The 17882-nt window shown below is 36.6% G+C and overlaps 1 protein-coding gene across 5 annotated transcripts; it reads right to left on the reverse strand.

Moving 5' to 3' along the window:
• Positions 1–207: 207 nt before the first annotated feature.
• Positions 208–12005, reverse strand: LOC140795750 (probable serine/threonine protein kinase IRE). 5 transcript variants are annotated; one of them, XR_012110350.1, is made up of 17 exons: positions 11750–12005; positions 11397–11588; positions 10138–11289; positions 9933–10058; positions 8403–8575; positions 7928–8189; positions 6512–6604; positions 6305–6445; positions 6111–6203; positions 3899–4106; positions 3716–3801; positions 2916–3004; positions 1361–1412; positions 1231–1292; positions 970–1146; positions 791–871; positions 208–709 (listed from the first exon to the last, which is right to left on the reverse strand). XR_012110350.1 is itself a non-coding variant. In XM_073148503.1 (17 exons), the coding sequence occupies exons 1-17, from the start codon at positions 11753–11755 to the stop codon at positions 629–631; spliced, it is 3066 nt and encodes a 1021-aa protein (XP_073004604.1). In that variant the 5' UTR covers positions 11756–12005; the 3' UTR covers positions 208–628. The 5 variants fall into 5 exon arrangements, 4 of the variants coding, with proteins under 4 accessions (XP_073004604.1, XP_073004603.1, XP_073004606.1 ...); XM_073148503.1 differs by having other exon boundaries at positions 1231–1287; positions 10141–11289; XM_073148502.1 differs by having other exon boundaries at positions 1231–1287.
• Positions 12006–17882: the final 5877 nt, after the last annotated feature.

Below are 17882 nucleotides of genomic sequence, written 5' to 3' on the forward strand. Positions count from 1 at the left end.
TCAGGCCATAATCCAAATTCTGAGGTCCTCTCTATCAGAAAAGAGACGAGATTACTTAGTATCAGTGCTACAAAATGAGCTTGAACTCAGCTTAATATTCGAGAAATTGTGACCATCTGAACTTGATCATCCGTTGGCTTCTAGTTATGTTGGGTTGAGAGGCCCCCTGAAATCAGTAGTTTCAACACTATGAGTGTGAAAGACGAGTACTGAAGCTCTCATGAAGAACAACTTCATATTTGCAAAATTGTTTACATGTTTCTGAGTCCAGCACAGTCCTTCAAAATGCTGGTAAATTACACGTGAGTACACACGCAGGGACTATCAACAAGCAGCTCTATGTACAAAGATAAAAGGTGAATGAGAAGTAGAAGGAAGAAGATCCAAAAAGGGGGGGAAATTGGCATGTCATACAGATCTCACCATTTTGTTTTTCATATACGTATAAACTACTAAGAAGATTAAACCAAGAGGGCCCTTGATCTATGTATCTCATTTGATATATTTCCATTTAACTTTCGACCAAAATCGAGAACTTGCGAATAGTCCATTGACTCCAATCAGACTTGGCGAATTCAACTTGGAAGCAGCTGCCTAATGAACCAAACTTTTGTTTCCTCATGTTGTCTCAAGATCCAGAAGGATTTGGAGAATCCTTATTGTTCTTTGTTATCAGATCATAGTTTATGGATGCTAGTTGAGACACATTCTGGATTCAAAATTGAAGGATCTGTAATCAGTTCATTAGATTCTCAATGGGAGAGACATTAGATCCAGACCTGAGTTCTACCTTAAACGAGAAGTTACTGAACGAGTACTTCACAGAAAGGTTTGGAGCTCCAAGGTCTGCCATACTACCAAATTCATCGCCCTGTTTACATAATATAAAGTATAATACGGGTGAGAAGCTATAAAAGAGTCAAATATATTAGACTTAATTAAAATAAAGAAAACTTTGTATATCTATACATCTTCATCATGGTTGCAACTTTGTGGAGTGCTACAGCAACTCATAGTGCTTGCGTCACTCAGATCATCGTAATCATTAGATACTGCATCAGTTTGATCATCTGCTGTGATCCAGGGATGGCGGCAAGTAAAATAGCTTGTATCATATTCATCTTCCGCTGAAGGAATGAATGCAGCCTGAAAAATGAAGAATATGTAGTGGTGATCATTCAGTTGTATATGCTGTACAAATTGGAAAGTGAAGAATTACAATCATATGACCTTCTGCATTGCAAGCATATCCCAGTTGATGTTTCTAAAGAATGGATGAGCCTTGACCTGCCCTATGACAAAACACACGTCAGGTTCTACTAGATCAGCATCCAAATCCGTTCAAATGAAATATTGTTACCTCTCCAGCACCAGTTGCACCAATTCTTTGGAGTGGGTTCTCGATTAGCAATCTGGACATAAAGTAAAGATGAAATGTGCAAAAAATTTAAATGCATACAGTTCTTTTTGAACTTTCTGAATGTACATTGTAAATTGGAACATTATTTAGACTCATCAATTACGAAAATATATGAAAAAGCAAAAAGATACGAAAATGAGAACATTCATTACATCTATCTATAACCTATGACAAAACTAATAAACAAAATATATCATCAATAGAACTGTATATTGCTGAAAAAGAAGAAAATAATGATTTATCAGCACTTATATTATCGCTTTTATGTATTTAATGACCCCTGCGTTAGCATAATGATGGACCCACTCTATATAGCATGCTGCATCATTAAATAAAAAGGAGAATTTTAATTTAGCAACTGTTACAAGTTTTTCCATGGAACTTCATTTGATACAAGCCCTTGTTCTAAGCAGAGATGAATGAAGGAAAATGAAATCTACATAGCTGATCTCAAATAGTTTGGAGTAAGTCCTTATTTGTTGTTTTTGCTGCTCCTACTGCTGTATTTTGTGCTTTAAATCTGCCCACAATTGCCATGTCTAATGATAAATCTTTGTCATCATTCTACTTTGACCTAAAAATGCTCCTTTGACCTAGCACCATAATACCTTTATGTAAGTTCCTAAAGTTTCTACATCGTGATTTTCCTTGCTTTATTAAGAAATATGTTTCCTATTACTTACAAAGTTGTAAATATCTTCATTGAATAGACAAAACCAGTGGGACTAGCTGCTAATTGACTCGCTTATGATTCTTGCCTCATTCATAGTAGCATCTTCCATTTAACTCTTTAGCTGATTATACTTTGAGGTGAATGCAATCCCCGAGGCATCTACTTCATTGGTTGGATTGCAGTTTAGACATACACATCTGATGAGAAACAGTCTGAAGTCTCTCAAGGCATAAATATAGTCACAGGGAAAAGGAAAAAGGGACTTCTTTGAGATATAGGGTTGTATACTTATTGTTTTTCTAAAGTTTAGCTGATAAACAGACTTACTGTTTTCCTGGCAAGCCCCTTTCTTGTGTACATATGGCTTTGCTAGGAAGTTGGCACTTCAGCAAGATGACATCAGGTTGACGTCTGGTTGCCGAAGTCAACTAGACATTTTCATGATGCCCCTCAAATGATTGGTTTTATAATTTCAAAATCTTCAATAGAAGTTCAATCCTTAAATTTTGCATTCAAATTGCTTGCTCGTGAATTATGATCCATAGTATTTTCCAAAGAACAATCTCCATCCGCCAGTGTACAAGAGGAATCTTTATTCCCAAGCTCTATTTGTGTGCTACAATTGTACTTCCAAGATGAAGAGCGAATATATTGATTAATGGAATCAATCATCAACATATACAATGCCTTTCCCACTCTATGGCATCAGCTTTTGGGCATAGGATATTTGGAATGGCTTCATAATGTTGAATAGACTTGGTAAGTTTATAAATTTATGTCAACTATATACATAGTTCCAAAGGAAAAAAAAAATTCTCTTACTTGTTGATCAGATCATAAGCCTCATAGCTCATTTCTTCTGGTATCTGAGGCCAAGGTATATCACGATTCATGATGTTATCAAAAATTATCTGCAATTGAAGTTTCCGTTAGAGCAGAAGTATCATATATTGTTGTAGATAGCTCTATGCACTTGATGAAGAAAAAAGTTATGTCAATTTCACAAGTTATTTGAAAATTTTCTAGATTTATGTAGTTTAACATACATGAAATCAGTGTTTAGATATGAATAATCAAGACTTATTTTGAACCTATGTTTGAATGTCTTTTAATGGATAGAAATGGAAAAAGCATGCTGGAGGTTGTGGATGAAAGATTTTTGATTGATTTTCTACAAACTAATTGTTTGTAATCTATATTATCTCTGATAATCATAACTAGATGCTTAGTGTGGTTTCCAAGTTGAGAAATGGTTGTCTACAAGGTAATAGCAACGGGTTAGACATATCACATTTCAAAAGCAGAATATTTATAACTTAACAACATTGTTAGCCAGATGAACATAAGTACATCTCTATCTGCTGGGAAGATGACCGGAAAACAATCTCAATAAGTAACTGTATCACATAAACAAGTAGAAAATAAAAATTGCAATCTATAAATGGTGGTGAACTTCAAAAACAAAACTAAGACATGCTTGGAATGTCCATAGTAGTTCAAAATCATTGAATAGTTCAGCAAATCAGGAATTGGCTACAGAAAAAATAAAAATTGAGGAGCCCGTCAACTGAAGAGGTGCAATTTGAACAACAAACATGAGAAGGTTGAGAGTTGTGATGTACCTGTGGATGCTCTGCATTGAATGGGGGGATGCCTACAATCAATTCAAATAGAATGACGCCCACAGACCACCAATCGGCAGTTTGGCCTATGGTGTAAGAATCATGAGAGGATATATTATTTTGTGCTAATGTCGAAGATGAAGTGTGACTAGTACATTTCTATTGAGCATTGTAATGACAAACCATGAGGAATCCCCAAAAGTATCTCTGGTGCCAAATAATCAGGAGTGCCAACAGCTGACTGTTTTCGTCTCTGCTCTCTCTTTTGTGCTCGTTGTGCTGCCCTAGTTGGTCCACTATCACCTGAAAGAGAAGCATTGCTGACATCTGGACCGGATAAATCATCAGTGCTGTTGATAAGACCAACCTTAGAGAGCCCAAAGTCAGTCAACTGCACCAAAAGATATTAGAGCAGATGTAAGGACTTTGTTAAATGACATTAGAGTAGATAAGAAATCTTGCCAAAAGCAAATGAATAGAAAAGATCAAAACAGTCTGTATAACTTTAAAGTCTAAGGATTTCTTGAAGACTAGGTAGTGTAAATGTGTAACATAGAACAGAAATATGAATTTTAATTGCTAATGTGTATCTGTACGTGTGTGGAGTCCTTATTTTGAATCTGAGGAACATTACTTCTTGCATTTATATATTCTTTATCCTAATGAGAAATAATAGAGACCTTTCTCCCCTAACGCCATGTTTCTCAATCGAAGTTTGAGTTCTTGAAAAGACCATCAGGTATGTCGCACAAGTTGGTTGGCTAACTAGGCTTTTACCCCAAAAAACAAAGCCAGTGAGTTCTTCTTCCTCTCTCTCTCTTCCTCTCTCTCTCTCTCTCTCTCTCTCTCTCTCTCTCTCTCTCTCTCTCTCTTTCAGATAACATGAGTGTCCTAGTCTTAAGGCGAGACAGCGACCACGTTCATAATTCATACCCCCTTTGCTGAGATCTGGAAGGACTGGAGGTCTTCCTTCCACTTCTCTTCCTAGATTTCATTTGAGTCTTTCACTGCCCTCATCTCGCTGTAACATTTCCCTCCCCTCCTCCTCTGCCCCTGTACATCCCCATTTCCCAAATAATATAACTGGGTTCAACCCACTTTTCTGAAAAAAGTGAAGACAAAATGGACGAAAAAGGAATTCTAAAGGGTGTGTGTCTGGTAAAGAAAGCATTGGTGGTTTCTTGGCTTCCATTAGCTCCTCTAATAGATCCATCTTCAAAAAGGTGACAGAAAGAAAAAAGTGAAGTTCCTGTCAACAGCCTGATCGTAGCCAAAATCTAATAGAAGTAAAAGATATTTTTCACATAGCACATGTGTACCAGAAGAATTTGCTTCATGCTTGCATATTAATCCCAACTGAACATTCTACAGTTATAACAACAATTACTTATGGATCCAATTGATACATCTGAACATACTTCATATAGGTAACCTGTCTCATTCTTGCTTTCATCATTACAATAAAATTGCAGGTGTTTACATACTTCAAATGAACAATTCTAGGTGATCAGGCTACAATGAACTAAACTTTTTATTTGTGACACTCATATCTCATATGCGAATTTAAAACCTTTTTTATGTAGCCAACTTCATACGTGAAGTACCTTAGCAAGGCAATAGATGTATTGAACGTCCTCCTAATTAAGGAACTAAAGAGTCTAACATTACACACCATTTTTCCTTTTCATCTAGTTCCTGCCATTTTCAGTAGATAAAATGACATTATCAGCCTAATAACCAGATTTACATTTAACAAAAATTCTCGCAATCGCTTTATTTAAGCTAAATTGAATTGGTTTTTACCTTGAAGGAGATCTTTCAATAAGCAGGAAGGGTAAGTAACATATATCAAATCAAGAGAGCAACACATTCATGTTCTAGATGAATATTTACTCAACAGAACAGTTCTCTAGGACAAAGTAGAAGCTCCGAAAGACCTACTTAATTAGCCAATCAGAGGAACTGACAGGGAAAAGTAAAAAGAAACTTCAGGGAGGTTGTTTATATGCTTACAGTATGTGATTCAAAAAAAGAAATCAAAGAATTACTGCATATACCAAGTTACAAACGATGAAAATCATCCTTGTATATGTTAAAAATGATAAAATGCCATTTAAAACTTACATTCAATCAAAATCAAAGAAGGAGAACTATGCAACTAGTGAAAGAGTTGCTTAGGTCGACTTGCAAATCATGTGCAAAAAGAATTGGTCACACTGTTTTAAAGAATGGACCAAATTATTATCAATAACTTTCTGATACATAAAAGAAGACTGAAAGGGAGAAATTGTAAGAAGATCATTGATAAATTGATCATGTACATTCACTAATCAAGGGTGTTGTTAAAAAAGAAATTAATAGTGATCAAGAGATTAAAAAAAAGTGGTGCAGCAACCTTGATGTGGCCATCCCGAGAAATTAACAAGTTATCTGGCTTCAGATCTCGATGAATTACATTCAAGGAGTGCAGATACTCTAACGCAAGAACCTGAAAAAGATAAATTCTGCATTAATATCTTTATTGACTTCAAAAGGGGTCGTAAAAATTATTCATTACAAGTAGATTAAGATATGGTATCATGCACTTACTACTTCTGCTATGTATGTGCGTGCCATTTCTTCTTCCAGGCAACCTAAGTTTCTCAATAGAGAATAAAGATCCCCTCCGTTCAAGTACTCCATGACCAGATAAAGATTATCCCTACATGTGAAGGAGTAGAAAAATCGTACCTGTCGATCAACATGGGAGTTAAAATGATGTCATATATTAGGATACAAGTCTTAAGACTTGCTTACCACAAACGGATTCCGAGCTGATATTAGGATGTTACGCTCAGCCAGGATACTTTCAACTGCATTCTTCCGAATCATATCAGCCTTCTTGAGAACCTACTTTTGTGCTCATATGATGTTAGTCTTCTGGAGAATTAAACTTTCTGATATAGTAATGGTTCAAGGTAATTTTGTTGCAAAAAGATAAGAAGACTATTCTACAAAATTGTACCTACCATGAGCTTGACATGAAAAAAAAATGGATTTCTGAATAACATTCAGTTTTTCAGTAGTAATGTTCCAGGCACTACATGCCCATGCATATGAGAATGACATTGACAATACAGATGCACTACAGAATGCAGAATGAAAAATTCTAGGAATGAACATATTGATTCACCCAAACATCTAGCTGTGAAAAACATCAACCTATAATTATTCACGTCATACATTCTAAGATTTAGGCAGGGTGATCATGACGATGATGACATTCTAGATATGGCCAATAGGAACTAGTGAATGGAAGTAAACTATAATGAGCTACACAATCTTGATTGTATACTAACTAAAAGCAAACAGTATAAACATCCACAAGAAAATGATCCTAGAGAGGAGAAAGAACATAAGAATGCTACGACATGATATGTATTATAGGTTTTTTGTCTAACATCTTAAGATTTTTGTAACTAATAACCTGACAGTGTAGCAGAGCTACTCTTTTTGAAGGTTATGAGTTCAAAGCTTGTTTTACTTTTATCTATACTTGTGCAGTGCAGAGGGACACAAATCCTCCTATATATTGTTTTTCTATATGCGGCACACAGGGACTGCATATGAGAAGGTGTGTTATGACATGATATATATTGTTGGTTCATTACCTTATATTTTGATCTTTTGGGTCAACCGGTTACCTGACAAAGGAAAGAGCCATTTTCTTATTGTTGCCAAATTTAGTAGAATATATACTGACTGCTGTTTTGCTATTCTAATAACCTCAATTGGCTTACTAGCTCTCTACAAGTAAAATCAGTAATTCTCATTTATGAAATAGACATTTCTCTTGCCACATAATATTCTAAGTTTCAGAGTTCATTCATTCTGTTGCTCAAAGCCAAGGAACATTTATTACTTGAACAAGGAATCCTATCTATATCTTAGCTAAATTATTGTTTATGGTGTAGACATTTTTCTAATCACAACGTCATATCAGTCTTCATAAGAAAATTATTAAGACTAGAGATAAATCTCTGAATTAGGAATTTCCGCATATTAATTTTGTTGTGCAAAGTAAAGAAACATGCACTTGAACAAGAATTATACTGTAACTGTAGAAAAAGGGAACTTCTAATGTCAGAAAGCATAGATTTTTACTATGTTGATGCAGTGTAAATATGTCATATATACCATGCACATACTCATTACAGGAAATAAATTAATCACCTTTATTGCGAAAAGGTCGCCTGTGACTCTTTTCTTGGCAAGAAAGACTCGTCCAAATGCCCCTCGACTGATTGGTTTTAGAATTTCAAAATCTTCAATAGAAGTTCGATCCTTAAATTTTGCATTCAAACTGCTTGCTCGTGAATTATGACCCATAGTATGTTCCAAAGAACCATCTTCGTCCATCAGTGTACATGAGGAATCTTTGTTTGAATCTTTATTCTCATCCTCTATTTGTGCACAAAGATGTATAAACTTCTCCCTGTCAATTTACAGTGTTAAACAAGGCCAGTACTGGCGAAGAAACTTGGTCAATACCTGGCACCTTTTGGGCTCCATAATTGCACTTCCAAGATGAAAAGGGAATATATTGTTGATTTACACATGGTTGAGATAATGTTATAAGATATCAAGAACCACGTAGTGTAAATAATATTTGAAGTCATTATGAATTTAATTAACTTGTGGGACTTACTGCAGCAGTTTCACTATCCTTCTTCCAAATGTTTCAACAACAAGAGCATCCACCTTTCTCGTGTCAATAACAGCAGTTAAGTCATCTAGATAGGAACTCAAATCCTCCAATGAGCTGTAATCAGAAGCCTTTGTACTCACAATGCCATGGGCGATATCTAGCAGGCTATCAATCTGCAAATATATGATGAATTACTAGCTCATTACAAGTTGAGAATCTGTCTCAAGTCACATTGCTAAAATTTATAGCTGATAGAGAGATAAATTATTAGAAGTCCTGGCCAAAGCAATACCATGTTAGGAAATTTCAAAATAGACAATATAATCAAATATAGGAGAGTGATTTTTTTGAAGTGAAATTCCATAAGGTGTAAGTCTTGCAAACTCTGTGTATCAAAATATAGTCTTATTAACTTGTCAACTACTTTGAAAGCTTAAATTGTTAGAGAACAATAATTTTTATATTTTATATTCTAACACTCTCCCTCCCCTTTGAGCTTGAGAAATTTTGATCGGCTGAAGAAATATACTTGATTTAAATGGTTGGAGGTTTTGTATCCTAAACAACTAATAGGCCTAGCAGGATCTAAATTCTGAACCTCTGCTCTAATAATATGTTAACTTACCGGCTACTCTAAAAATTTAAGGTGTTAGAGAATGCTAGCTTTATATTTTATATTTTAGCAAATCTCATATAGGAAGAACTTCTAGCATCAACAAAATCTGGAAATTGCAAATCATCAATAATTACATTTATGAACTTGGTTACTTGGTAATCTATTGGTTCTAGCAAACTGCATGGGAACTTATGAAAAATAAATCTCTCTTCCCTTCAACTCACATCAAATATAAGTATTTCAATAGGAATATTTGGACCAGGAAGTTACATGACCCATTTTTCCTCCAAGATAATTCTCATGGATAGACCTGAATTTTAAACCCTGACTGATCCATTCCACCAAGTTCAAATCTAATTTGAGAAAAGATCTACTGCATGAGCCCAACTTTTGGATATGAAATTCGGGTAAAATTAAATTTGAAGGGACTAATCCATGATAAGATGGAATTCCTTGCAACAGAATGCTGATAGAAATAAGATACTGAATATTAGATAATGGTAATATCTATAAAAAATTTAAAAAATAGGAGATATGAAGTTTAACTTGGGTAGAATCTATTGCAACCATTTACTTGAGAAGGCTTCTTTTCTCGCCGTTTCATCCTGCCTTAGGACAAGTCTCCTCCAGTGTCACAAGGATTTCATACTGATATTATGCTTGGTACAGATTACCGAATCAACAGAATGAGAGGTCTGTGGAGTGCATATCATGATGCATAATACCTATATGGGAAGCTTCAACTCTGGACTTCCATTATGTCCATTACAAATGAAAAAAGCTGGGTTTCTAAATCTGCATGACATTGCTTTACATATACTCATGCTAAACAGGCCTACTATTCAAAGCAACTGTTATTCTTCACAAAGAGATCACTCAAATCTTGCAAATGATGATCCAAGTGAAGAAAATACCTGTTGAAAGTTTTCAAGCTCTGAAAATTGCTTATTTCCACTCAGTAGCAAGTCAATCTGGCTAGTTTTTGGTGTCACTGATCGTGATTGTGGCGTCACACTTCCTGATGATGGAGCAGGCGTATCCTGTCAATTATAGTCACACAATGTCAGTGGTTCAAGGTAGACACAAATCATCCAGATTAGTCATAATAAGAAAACTAACAACTTCTGGAAAGAAGTCTGCGGCTGTTGCTGGCCAAGAATCACATGGATTATTCTGACTTGGAGAAATGCCGTCAGGTTCTTCAGTTACATATGAGGTGTTGACTCTTGCAATCTCACGATTCACTTCTACACCATCTAAACCTTTTGTTCTACATGAGATCAGAATCTTCTCAAGTATCTCAGCAATTCTTTGCAGACGCTCATCAATGCTTAAGCCCTTTGAATCACATCTATCAGCCATTGTACATACTCTAAAGTGACCTTCAGCATATACTGTTGGTATCTCAAAATCACAGATCCTACATATCATTTTTGGCTTCCCATCATTTAGAATTTCTTGATGTTCAGGGTATGCTATAGATATTTTTTCTGTCTTGAATGATGAATCTACCAAACTGGATAAACTGTCAGAATGAAGATCAGTGGAACTAATATTTGTAGCAACATCATCAATAGTAACTTTAGTTTTATTTATATCAGTCAAAGTATCTATCACCGTCTTTCTCGGAGATACATCCTTCACATCATGGCTTTTCTTCTGGTTCCTCTCAGCAGCCGATGGAAGTTTCTTCCATGATGAGATCCTATCTCTACTCGCTGGTGAAATATTGTCCGCAGAGTGTGTTATTGGTCGGTCCGCAAAATCATGACTTAGGTGCCTAATCTCCAGGATCTTCCTCCTTAGGAGCCTTTCCTTAATCTCCTTCACACTCAGTGTGCTCTTGCGGCCTAGTTCACCTGAACCAGTCTGAAAATGATAGAACCCTAAATCGCTCAGCTGATGGAGCCCGAGGACATGCTCATCCTCGCTGTAGGCCCCTTCCTTCTGGAATTGAAGCAATCGAGTACACCTCGTGAGGATGAAAAGGATCCGTGTGTGGGCTTGCTTCAAGATTCCCATAGGAAGATCCTGCCGGCGGTCGTCCAAATTCTGAACGATTTCTTCACACTTCACCCAAAACTCATCGGTCGACATCTCTGCGCACTTCTGTGCAATCACTAGAAGATCCTCCAAAGGCACCCTCCACTCGGGATGCTCACCCCAAGATTTTTCAAGTACGCCAACTAAATCCCCAGCATAAATACCTAACTCAGAGTCAACTTCTTCTTTCAATCGATTGAATTTTGTCCGAATAACACTCATTAATTCCTACAGAAACAACAAATCTACCAAATCGGTAATTGATTGGAAACAGTTCTTAAGATCCTCAAATTATCTGATGGAATGGAAAGAAAGAAAAGGATGTAGTGGTTTACTTCTGGGCTGCTCAGGCCACGGAGCTTTCTCATCGGAAGATGGTGCAACCCTTTGGAATTGAGTTCATGGGAGAAGCTCTTCACATCAGCTGGGCCCCTCTTTCGGCGGCCACTCGTGGCCCGAAGGATGGCACGGAAACGTGGGGACTCCATCTCCTTAACAGCATCAAAGGTCACACGGCGATCACCTCCCTGCATGATGTACACAATTAAACATTATCAATGTACAATGCAAATCAGCTTCATAGAGGAAAAAACACAAACAAATGGTATGCATCATAACAGTTAAATCTAAAACCACAAAATCTTCAAGCTTTGAGAAAAAAAGGAGAGAAATTTGGTTCTTCCTTTACCTCCATCGGTAGAAGATGTTTATTTTTTGGGGTTAAAACCTGAGGTGTTGATGAATTTGATCTTGGGCCTCTCTTTGCTTGTATCAATCGCAAATAAATTCTAAGAAATATATTGGCAAAACGAATTCCAGATGAACCAAGAACGAACAAGATAACATACAGCGAAATCCACCAAAACGAATAAATTTTTTGTATCTGCCTTCATCTCTCTCTTTCTCTCTCTCTCTCTCTCTCCCCTCTGACCAAGGAGAAGGGTAACAATGTCTATAACGGGTAAAACGACTGGCTAAGATCGACCAATAATTGACGTTCTAGCGAATGAAAAACTGCCACGCGCGGGGATGGAGGTTAATTAATTTATACCCGACGCGGAGAGTTTTTAACGGAAATAACCGCCAGTTGTATGCCCTTTCTGGACCTTTCTTTCGGATCTTTTTTTTTTTTTTTTTTTTTTTGACAAACACCTTTCTTTCGGATCTGTTGCTTGTTTATTACATCCATAATTGTTCCCAGAAGAAGATTGCCCGCAAACCAAGGCATGGGACTTTACGGCATCCGAATACTAGGCATCCTCCCATTGGCTGGTCACCTTCAATTGTAGTCAATTCCTCCATTAGGGCTGCAGAGGATCTGCTACTAGTTTTTTTTTTTCTCATTTTTAGTAAAATAATATCAAGTGTGAGAGCTTAAATTTATATAATTAATGCCAAATGGTTGTGCTGACCACTACGTGTGGGATCCTAATCAATACGGGTTGTCTAAGTCAATGACTTACTATGATTTATTTATATAAATAAGAAGAACATATGAGTGTTTACTTCTAAAAATTCCAGCTGAATTTGCACCATCTTGTTTGGAGCAGGTCTCGACGGCATTTAGTTCGAAACAATTATTCGGCAACGCATATGACTTGAAGCCTAAACTAAGTAGCTAAAAGCTCGGTGGAGCTTCAATGCCTCTGTATCTAGGGAGAGTTGCTCTTTTTCTAACTCATATCTAGCCTTCGGACTCATGAATAATAAAAAAAAAAGTTTGCCTTTGTAGCTGTTCGATGCTTGTTACCTCATTAGTTGTGTTCTAATGTGCTAGGGACTCTATCTTGCAATTCTAATAGTATGCTAGATCCACTTGCCGTGAATTGTTTTAAAAGATGATTCCATTTCAATGTTATGTAATGCTTTTTTATTAGAGGAGGATGCTGAGCCATCTTGTAAAATAAATACCAATCCCTATGATTTAAGCCCAATTTTATATTACCCTGTCAGATTTTTAACGTAAGCACATAATCACATTTGGTTAATATTAATTTGCAGACATTAAAATACTTGTTAATTGAGATATTGAGAGACCAAGTGTACCAAAAATTTTAAGTTACCCTCGTCAATACCCACAATAAGCTATGTTTAGTGCAGAAGGGCTGTTGCAAAGGTTGAGTATCTAAAATTTGATCAATGCCTTGGCTATTTGTTGTTGTGTGTTTGGTGATGAAGGAGGCCTCCCCCTCTTCTCAATGGTGGGATGAGGTGGGAACTTGCGAGCTTCTGCAACGTGTTGGCCAAGCTGCGAGTGAATCTTTTGTGGTTGATGACTTGTTTTTGAGAAAAAAGTGGGCTTAACCCAGTTATATTTCTTTTGGGGTTGAGGATTGGTGGTGACCCCTCTCAGATGCATTCAATACCCATATCCTAGGCTTATGTAGCCTTGGGAAAGGGCTTGCCTAAATTTAATGAACATGATCCCTAAAGATCTTCTAGCTAAAATTGCTTAGCAAACTGAGGAAAGGATTTGTGTTGGATCTTGAGGCAGAGAGAGAGAGAGAGAGAGAGAGAGAGAGATGGTGTTTCTCTCTTTTGTTCAGTTCATGAGATGGCCAATTCCTTAGAGATCCATAGAGAAATACTATGTAGAGTCTATGCTAATATAGAGGAATATTCTATTACTGAAATGAATAATGAATTTTATGTATTTCATTTCTTTTGATGAATCTAATATGTTGTTTGTTTTTACAGCGTGACCTTGGGTATTCCAAGATCAAGTTCTTAATCTCATGAAATGGAGTGATACTTTCAAGCCGTAGTTAGAAGACTGTATTTCATTTCTTTTGATGAATCTAATATGTTGTTTATGCTTACCCCGAAATCTTAGGTATTCCAAGATCAAGTTCTCAATCTCATAAAAGAGAGAGATAATTTTAAGCCACAGTCAGAGGCATTTAAGATTGCCCTGGTGTGGATTTGCCTTCCATATCTTCCATTTGAATAATAGAAGATCCAAAAACTCATCTTAGTCGCCGCCTTCAACAAACCTATTTGCATCGATGACTCAACCGTTATCATTAAGAGAGGGAGAAATGCGAAAGTGTGCATTGAGTTGGATCCGAGAAAGCCCTTGAAAAATCGGGTATGGATACGGCCGCTAGGGAAAATGTGTTTTAGGCAACAATGTAAACAAGGCTTGTGGACATGATAGTTGAGGTGGAGGATGACAAATATGTGCCATTGATTATTGTGCAAAGGAGGCCAAGATGAGATGGCTAGGGAAGTCAAGGATGCATAACCGTTGAAGGTGGTAGGTTGGGTTGAGCAAGGTAGGGTTGGTTTAGGATGTGACTTGGGTTTGACTCACTAAAAGAGCTATAATAACTCAAGCAGTGAAAAGAAAAAGTATTATTAGCTGGGCACGACGCAACCGACCACGCTGTGGTCGGCCTCATGCCCAACATGCTTTGCACTCTGTGGCAGCGGTGGAGGTGCCACGCACCTAGTGGCACCTCCACTGAGCCACTCTTCTTAGTGTCGCGACGATACGTGGAGTTGGGACCGAACCCACCGACCACTCCGTCGCCGCCATGTGACCTCTCTAAGCTCTCTCTCTAATTTTCTCTTTTTCCTCCTCTCATTCTCTCTCTCTAACTCCCCGCTCTTTCTCTCTCCCTCCCTTTAGTTCCCCAACAGCCACCGACTGTCAGGAAAAGTTGCCGTCGACCCTTCTACCCGCTGGTGAGTCTCTCTTTCCTTCCCTCTCTCTCTCTCTCTCTCTCTCTCTCTCTCTCTCTAGTTCTCATGGTTTCCTCTCTCGGCCACCGGAGAATTGAGCTGCTAATGAGAGGTCGGTTGCTAAGTGGCCACTAGTGGCCGTTCCCCTATCCTCCGGCCCAGCCCCGTTTCCCCTTTCCTTCTCCTCCCCTTCTTTTCTCTCCTTAGGCAGATTGCCCTTGGCTGCATGGTGTTGGGCTCAGCCTAGCACCTACAGTGTTAAGGTGCTGGGCTGAGCCCAGCACTGAGTATAGTATTTTTTTTAAAATATTATTTATTACTATTTAAATTACTTTGATTATGCTATTAGTTATTTAATTATTGTAGTTAATCTAATGTATTTAATTTATATGAATGAAATCTAATTATATCATGGTTAGTAAATAAATCTAATTATACCAGGTTTAGCAAAATACCTGCAATATAAATTACTATATTAATCCTAGCTAAATATAGTAATTATTAGAGTTATGTACATATATTCATATATAATTATTTTCATTAATTTAATTCTTATTTTCTTAATTATCAAATAGAATAAACTGATAATTATGTTTTATATACATTATTAGATAATATAATTTTAGTTAATAAATAACAAAAAAAATTATAGGAATTAAGAGTATATGATTACAATGAGAAATTATCTTCTAGTCAAGTTAATTTTAATTAATGGAAAGACTAACATTATATGTTATAAATAATTTCAGATTTTGACCCCCATGTTCAAGACCTAATGGATCTTTTAATCGAGGACTGATCGTTGTTGTAGCAATGTGAACGAGTGGTTGTTGGTAACTACAATTGTAGTGAGTAGTCTTATCCCCTAGACATCTTTCTCAAATTATGTTATATTATATATTATGTACATGTATGTTTTGGCCTTCAGCATGATTATATAATCCTATATAAAGATGATTACAATTAAGCATGTTTTATCATTCATTTTGTAACAACCTATCCTTAAAAAAAAATTCTGCATGGGCACGACGTGGCCAGCCACAATGTGGCCAACCTCGTGCCCATGCAACTGGGCTTAGCGTGGGGTGCCACGCACCCCCTAGCGTGGCCGTAGCCGGATGCGGCGGGCCCCAGCGCCGCCGCAGCCGCCGCCAAACCCCCCCACCACCTCTCTCTCCCTCTAAATATCTCTTTCTCTCTCTCTTGTTCTCTCTCTCTCTCTCTCTCTCTTTCCCTCTATCGGCGTCGGCCTGCGACCACCGTCGCCGCTGCCTCCACTAACACGGTGAGCACCCTCTCTCTCCCTCTCTCCCTCCCTCCCTCTCTCTCTCTCTCTCTCTCTCTCTCTCTCTCTCTCTCTCTCTCTCTCGGGCTGGCCAGCAGCGGCCGGTGCCCTCCCCGCCAGCCCGGGTCCGCAACCCCCTCCCTCACCTTCTCTCTTTCTTCTCTTCCTCTTCTCTTCTTCTTCTTCTTCTTCTTATTCTTCTTCTTCTTCTTCTTCTTCTTCTTCTTCTTCTTCTTCTTCTTCTTCTTCTTCTTCTTCTTCTTCTTCTTCTTCTTCTTCTTCTTCTTCTTTCTTATTTCTTCTTCCTTTCTCCTTTCTTTTCCCTCAGCTCCCCTCCTCTCTTCTTCTTCTCCTTCTCCTCCCTTCTTCTTCTTCTTCTCCTCCTCCCTTCTTCTTCTGCTTTCTTTCTTTTTCTTCTTCCTCCTCAGCTTCTACTCCTTCCTTTTTTTTCTGCACAATGCTAGTTTCGGCCCAGCACTGGTGACATTGTTTTATTATCTACTTTATTTTATATTTATTTATTTATTTAATTAAGTATTACTTCCTTAATTAATGTAGATAAATTATTTAGAAATTAATTATTTTAATAATAATGTATATTCTTCAACATGATGATTATTAATTATAATTAGTATAATTAATGATTAACTAGGTTATAAACTATTATGCATAAATATAGGTAATACTTATTTTGATGTAACTATGTATTTATATTTCTATTAGATTAATAGATAATGTTGTAAATTATAATTATTAGATTTATGTACTGATATTTATAATATATGCAATTTAAGTAATCTTAACAATTTATTATATACTATCGTGTGTAGAATAAGATACTAGTCTTATTAATTAATTAATTATTTTGCATAATTAAGTAAATACTATATAACTTCTAATTAATCAAAATAGACTAAGAAATATAAATTTATTATAAATAGATCTTATCTATACTTATATCCCATTTATAATTGTTTAGCTTTTACTTTATAATTATATATTAAGAATATTAAATAAAAAGAAATGAACCTTTCTCTGTATATTATAACAAGCATTTTATAATAATAGTATGTCATAATATTTGAATCGTACCTATAATATGAATCTAGTTATGTACAAAGTAAAAGAAGAAGTGATTTTAAACCAAATAAATTTTTATATTCTACTTGAACTAATTTTAATTGGATAAACGACTAACTAATATTACTTGAATATTTTCAGATCTCGAACCCCCTTATTTGAGACCCCGTGGACTTTGCTAGAGATGAGTGTCACTCGGTTAACTAACGGATGTGAGAGATGCGTGGTTTGTGTCTTCTGATCAGACGGTGAGTAGTCTTATCCCCTAGACGCCTTTCTCAAATTAGGTTATATTATATATTATGTGCATGCATATTTTGGCTTCCAGCATGATTATATGATTTTATCTAGAGATGATTACAGTCGAGCATATTTTATCATGCATTTGATTATGCTGATATGGAATATGAGTACATTGGTGATATATATAGAGATGATTGAAGATAATTTTACTGTTATGATTGTATACCGAGTTGATCTGTAGCATGAGTATGCATGTAATAGATTAGCATGAGTATGCATGTGTTGACGATACAGTTGGAGACTATATTGCATCATTTTCTCTTGATTCCTATTCAAGCTAAATTTCTGTTATGCATTGACTTATTATTGTACTGGATATATGCATATGATCTATCATTTAAAAGGAAAACATGAAATGTGATTGATAGGATAGTTGATAGAAAGTGTGAGGATACCCGAGTGGGCGCGAGGGTTAGGGCGTGCCTGGAGATGATTGATCGCTCGACATAGTCGCGATCCTGTTGGCCTT

Source organism: Typha latifolia, chromosome 9 (genome assembly GCF_019914945.1).
Source record: "Typha latifolia isolate L0001 chromosome 9, TyphaL0001v2, whole genome shotgun sequence".
NCBI classification, from domain to species: Eukaryota; Viridiplantae; Streptophyta; class Magnoliopsida; order Poales; family Typhaceae; genus Typha; species Typha latifolia.

Coding starts and splice junctions, on each gene's coding strand:
- LOC140795750 (XM_073148502.1), bottom strand. Junction 4,107..6,110: donor CTCGGGATGGCCACATCAAG/GTTGCTGCACCA, acceptor CTTTTGGTGCAG/TTGACTGACTTTGGGCTCTC. Junction 3,802..3,898: donor ACTTTTGGGGATTCCTCATG/GTTTGTCATTAC, acceptor CTTACACCATAG/GCCAAACTGCCGATTGGTGG.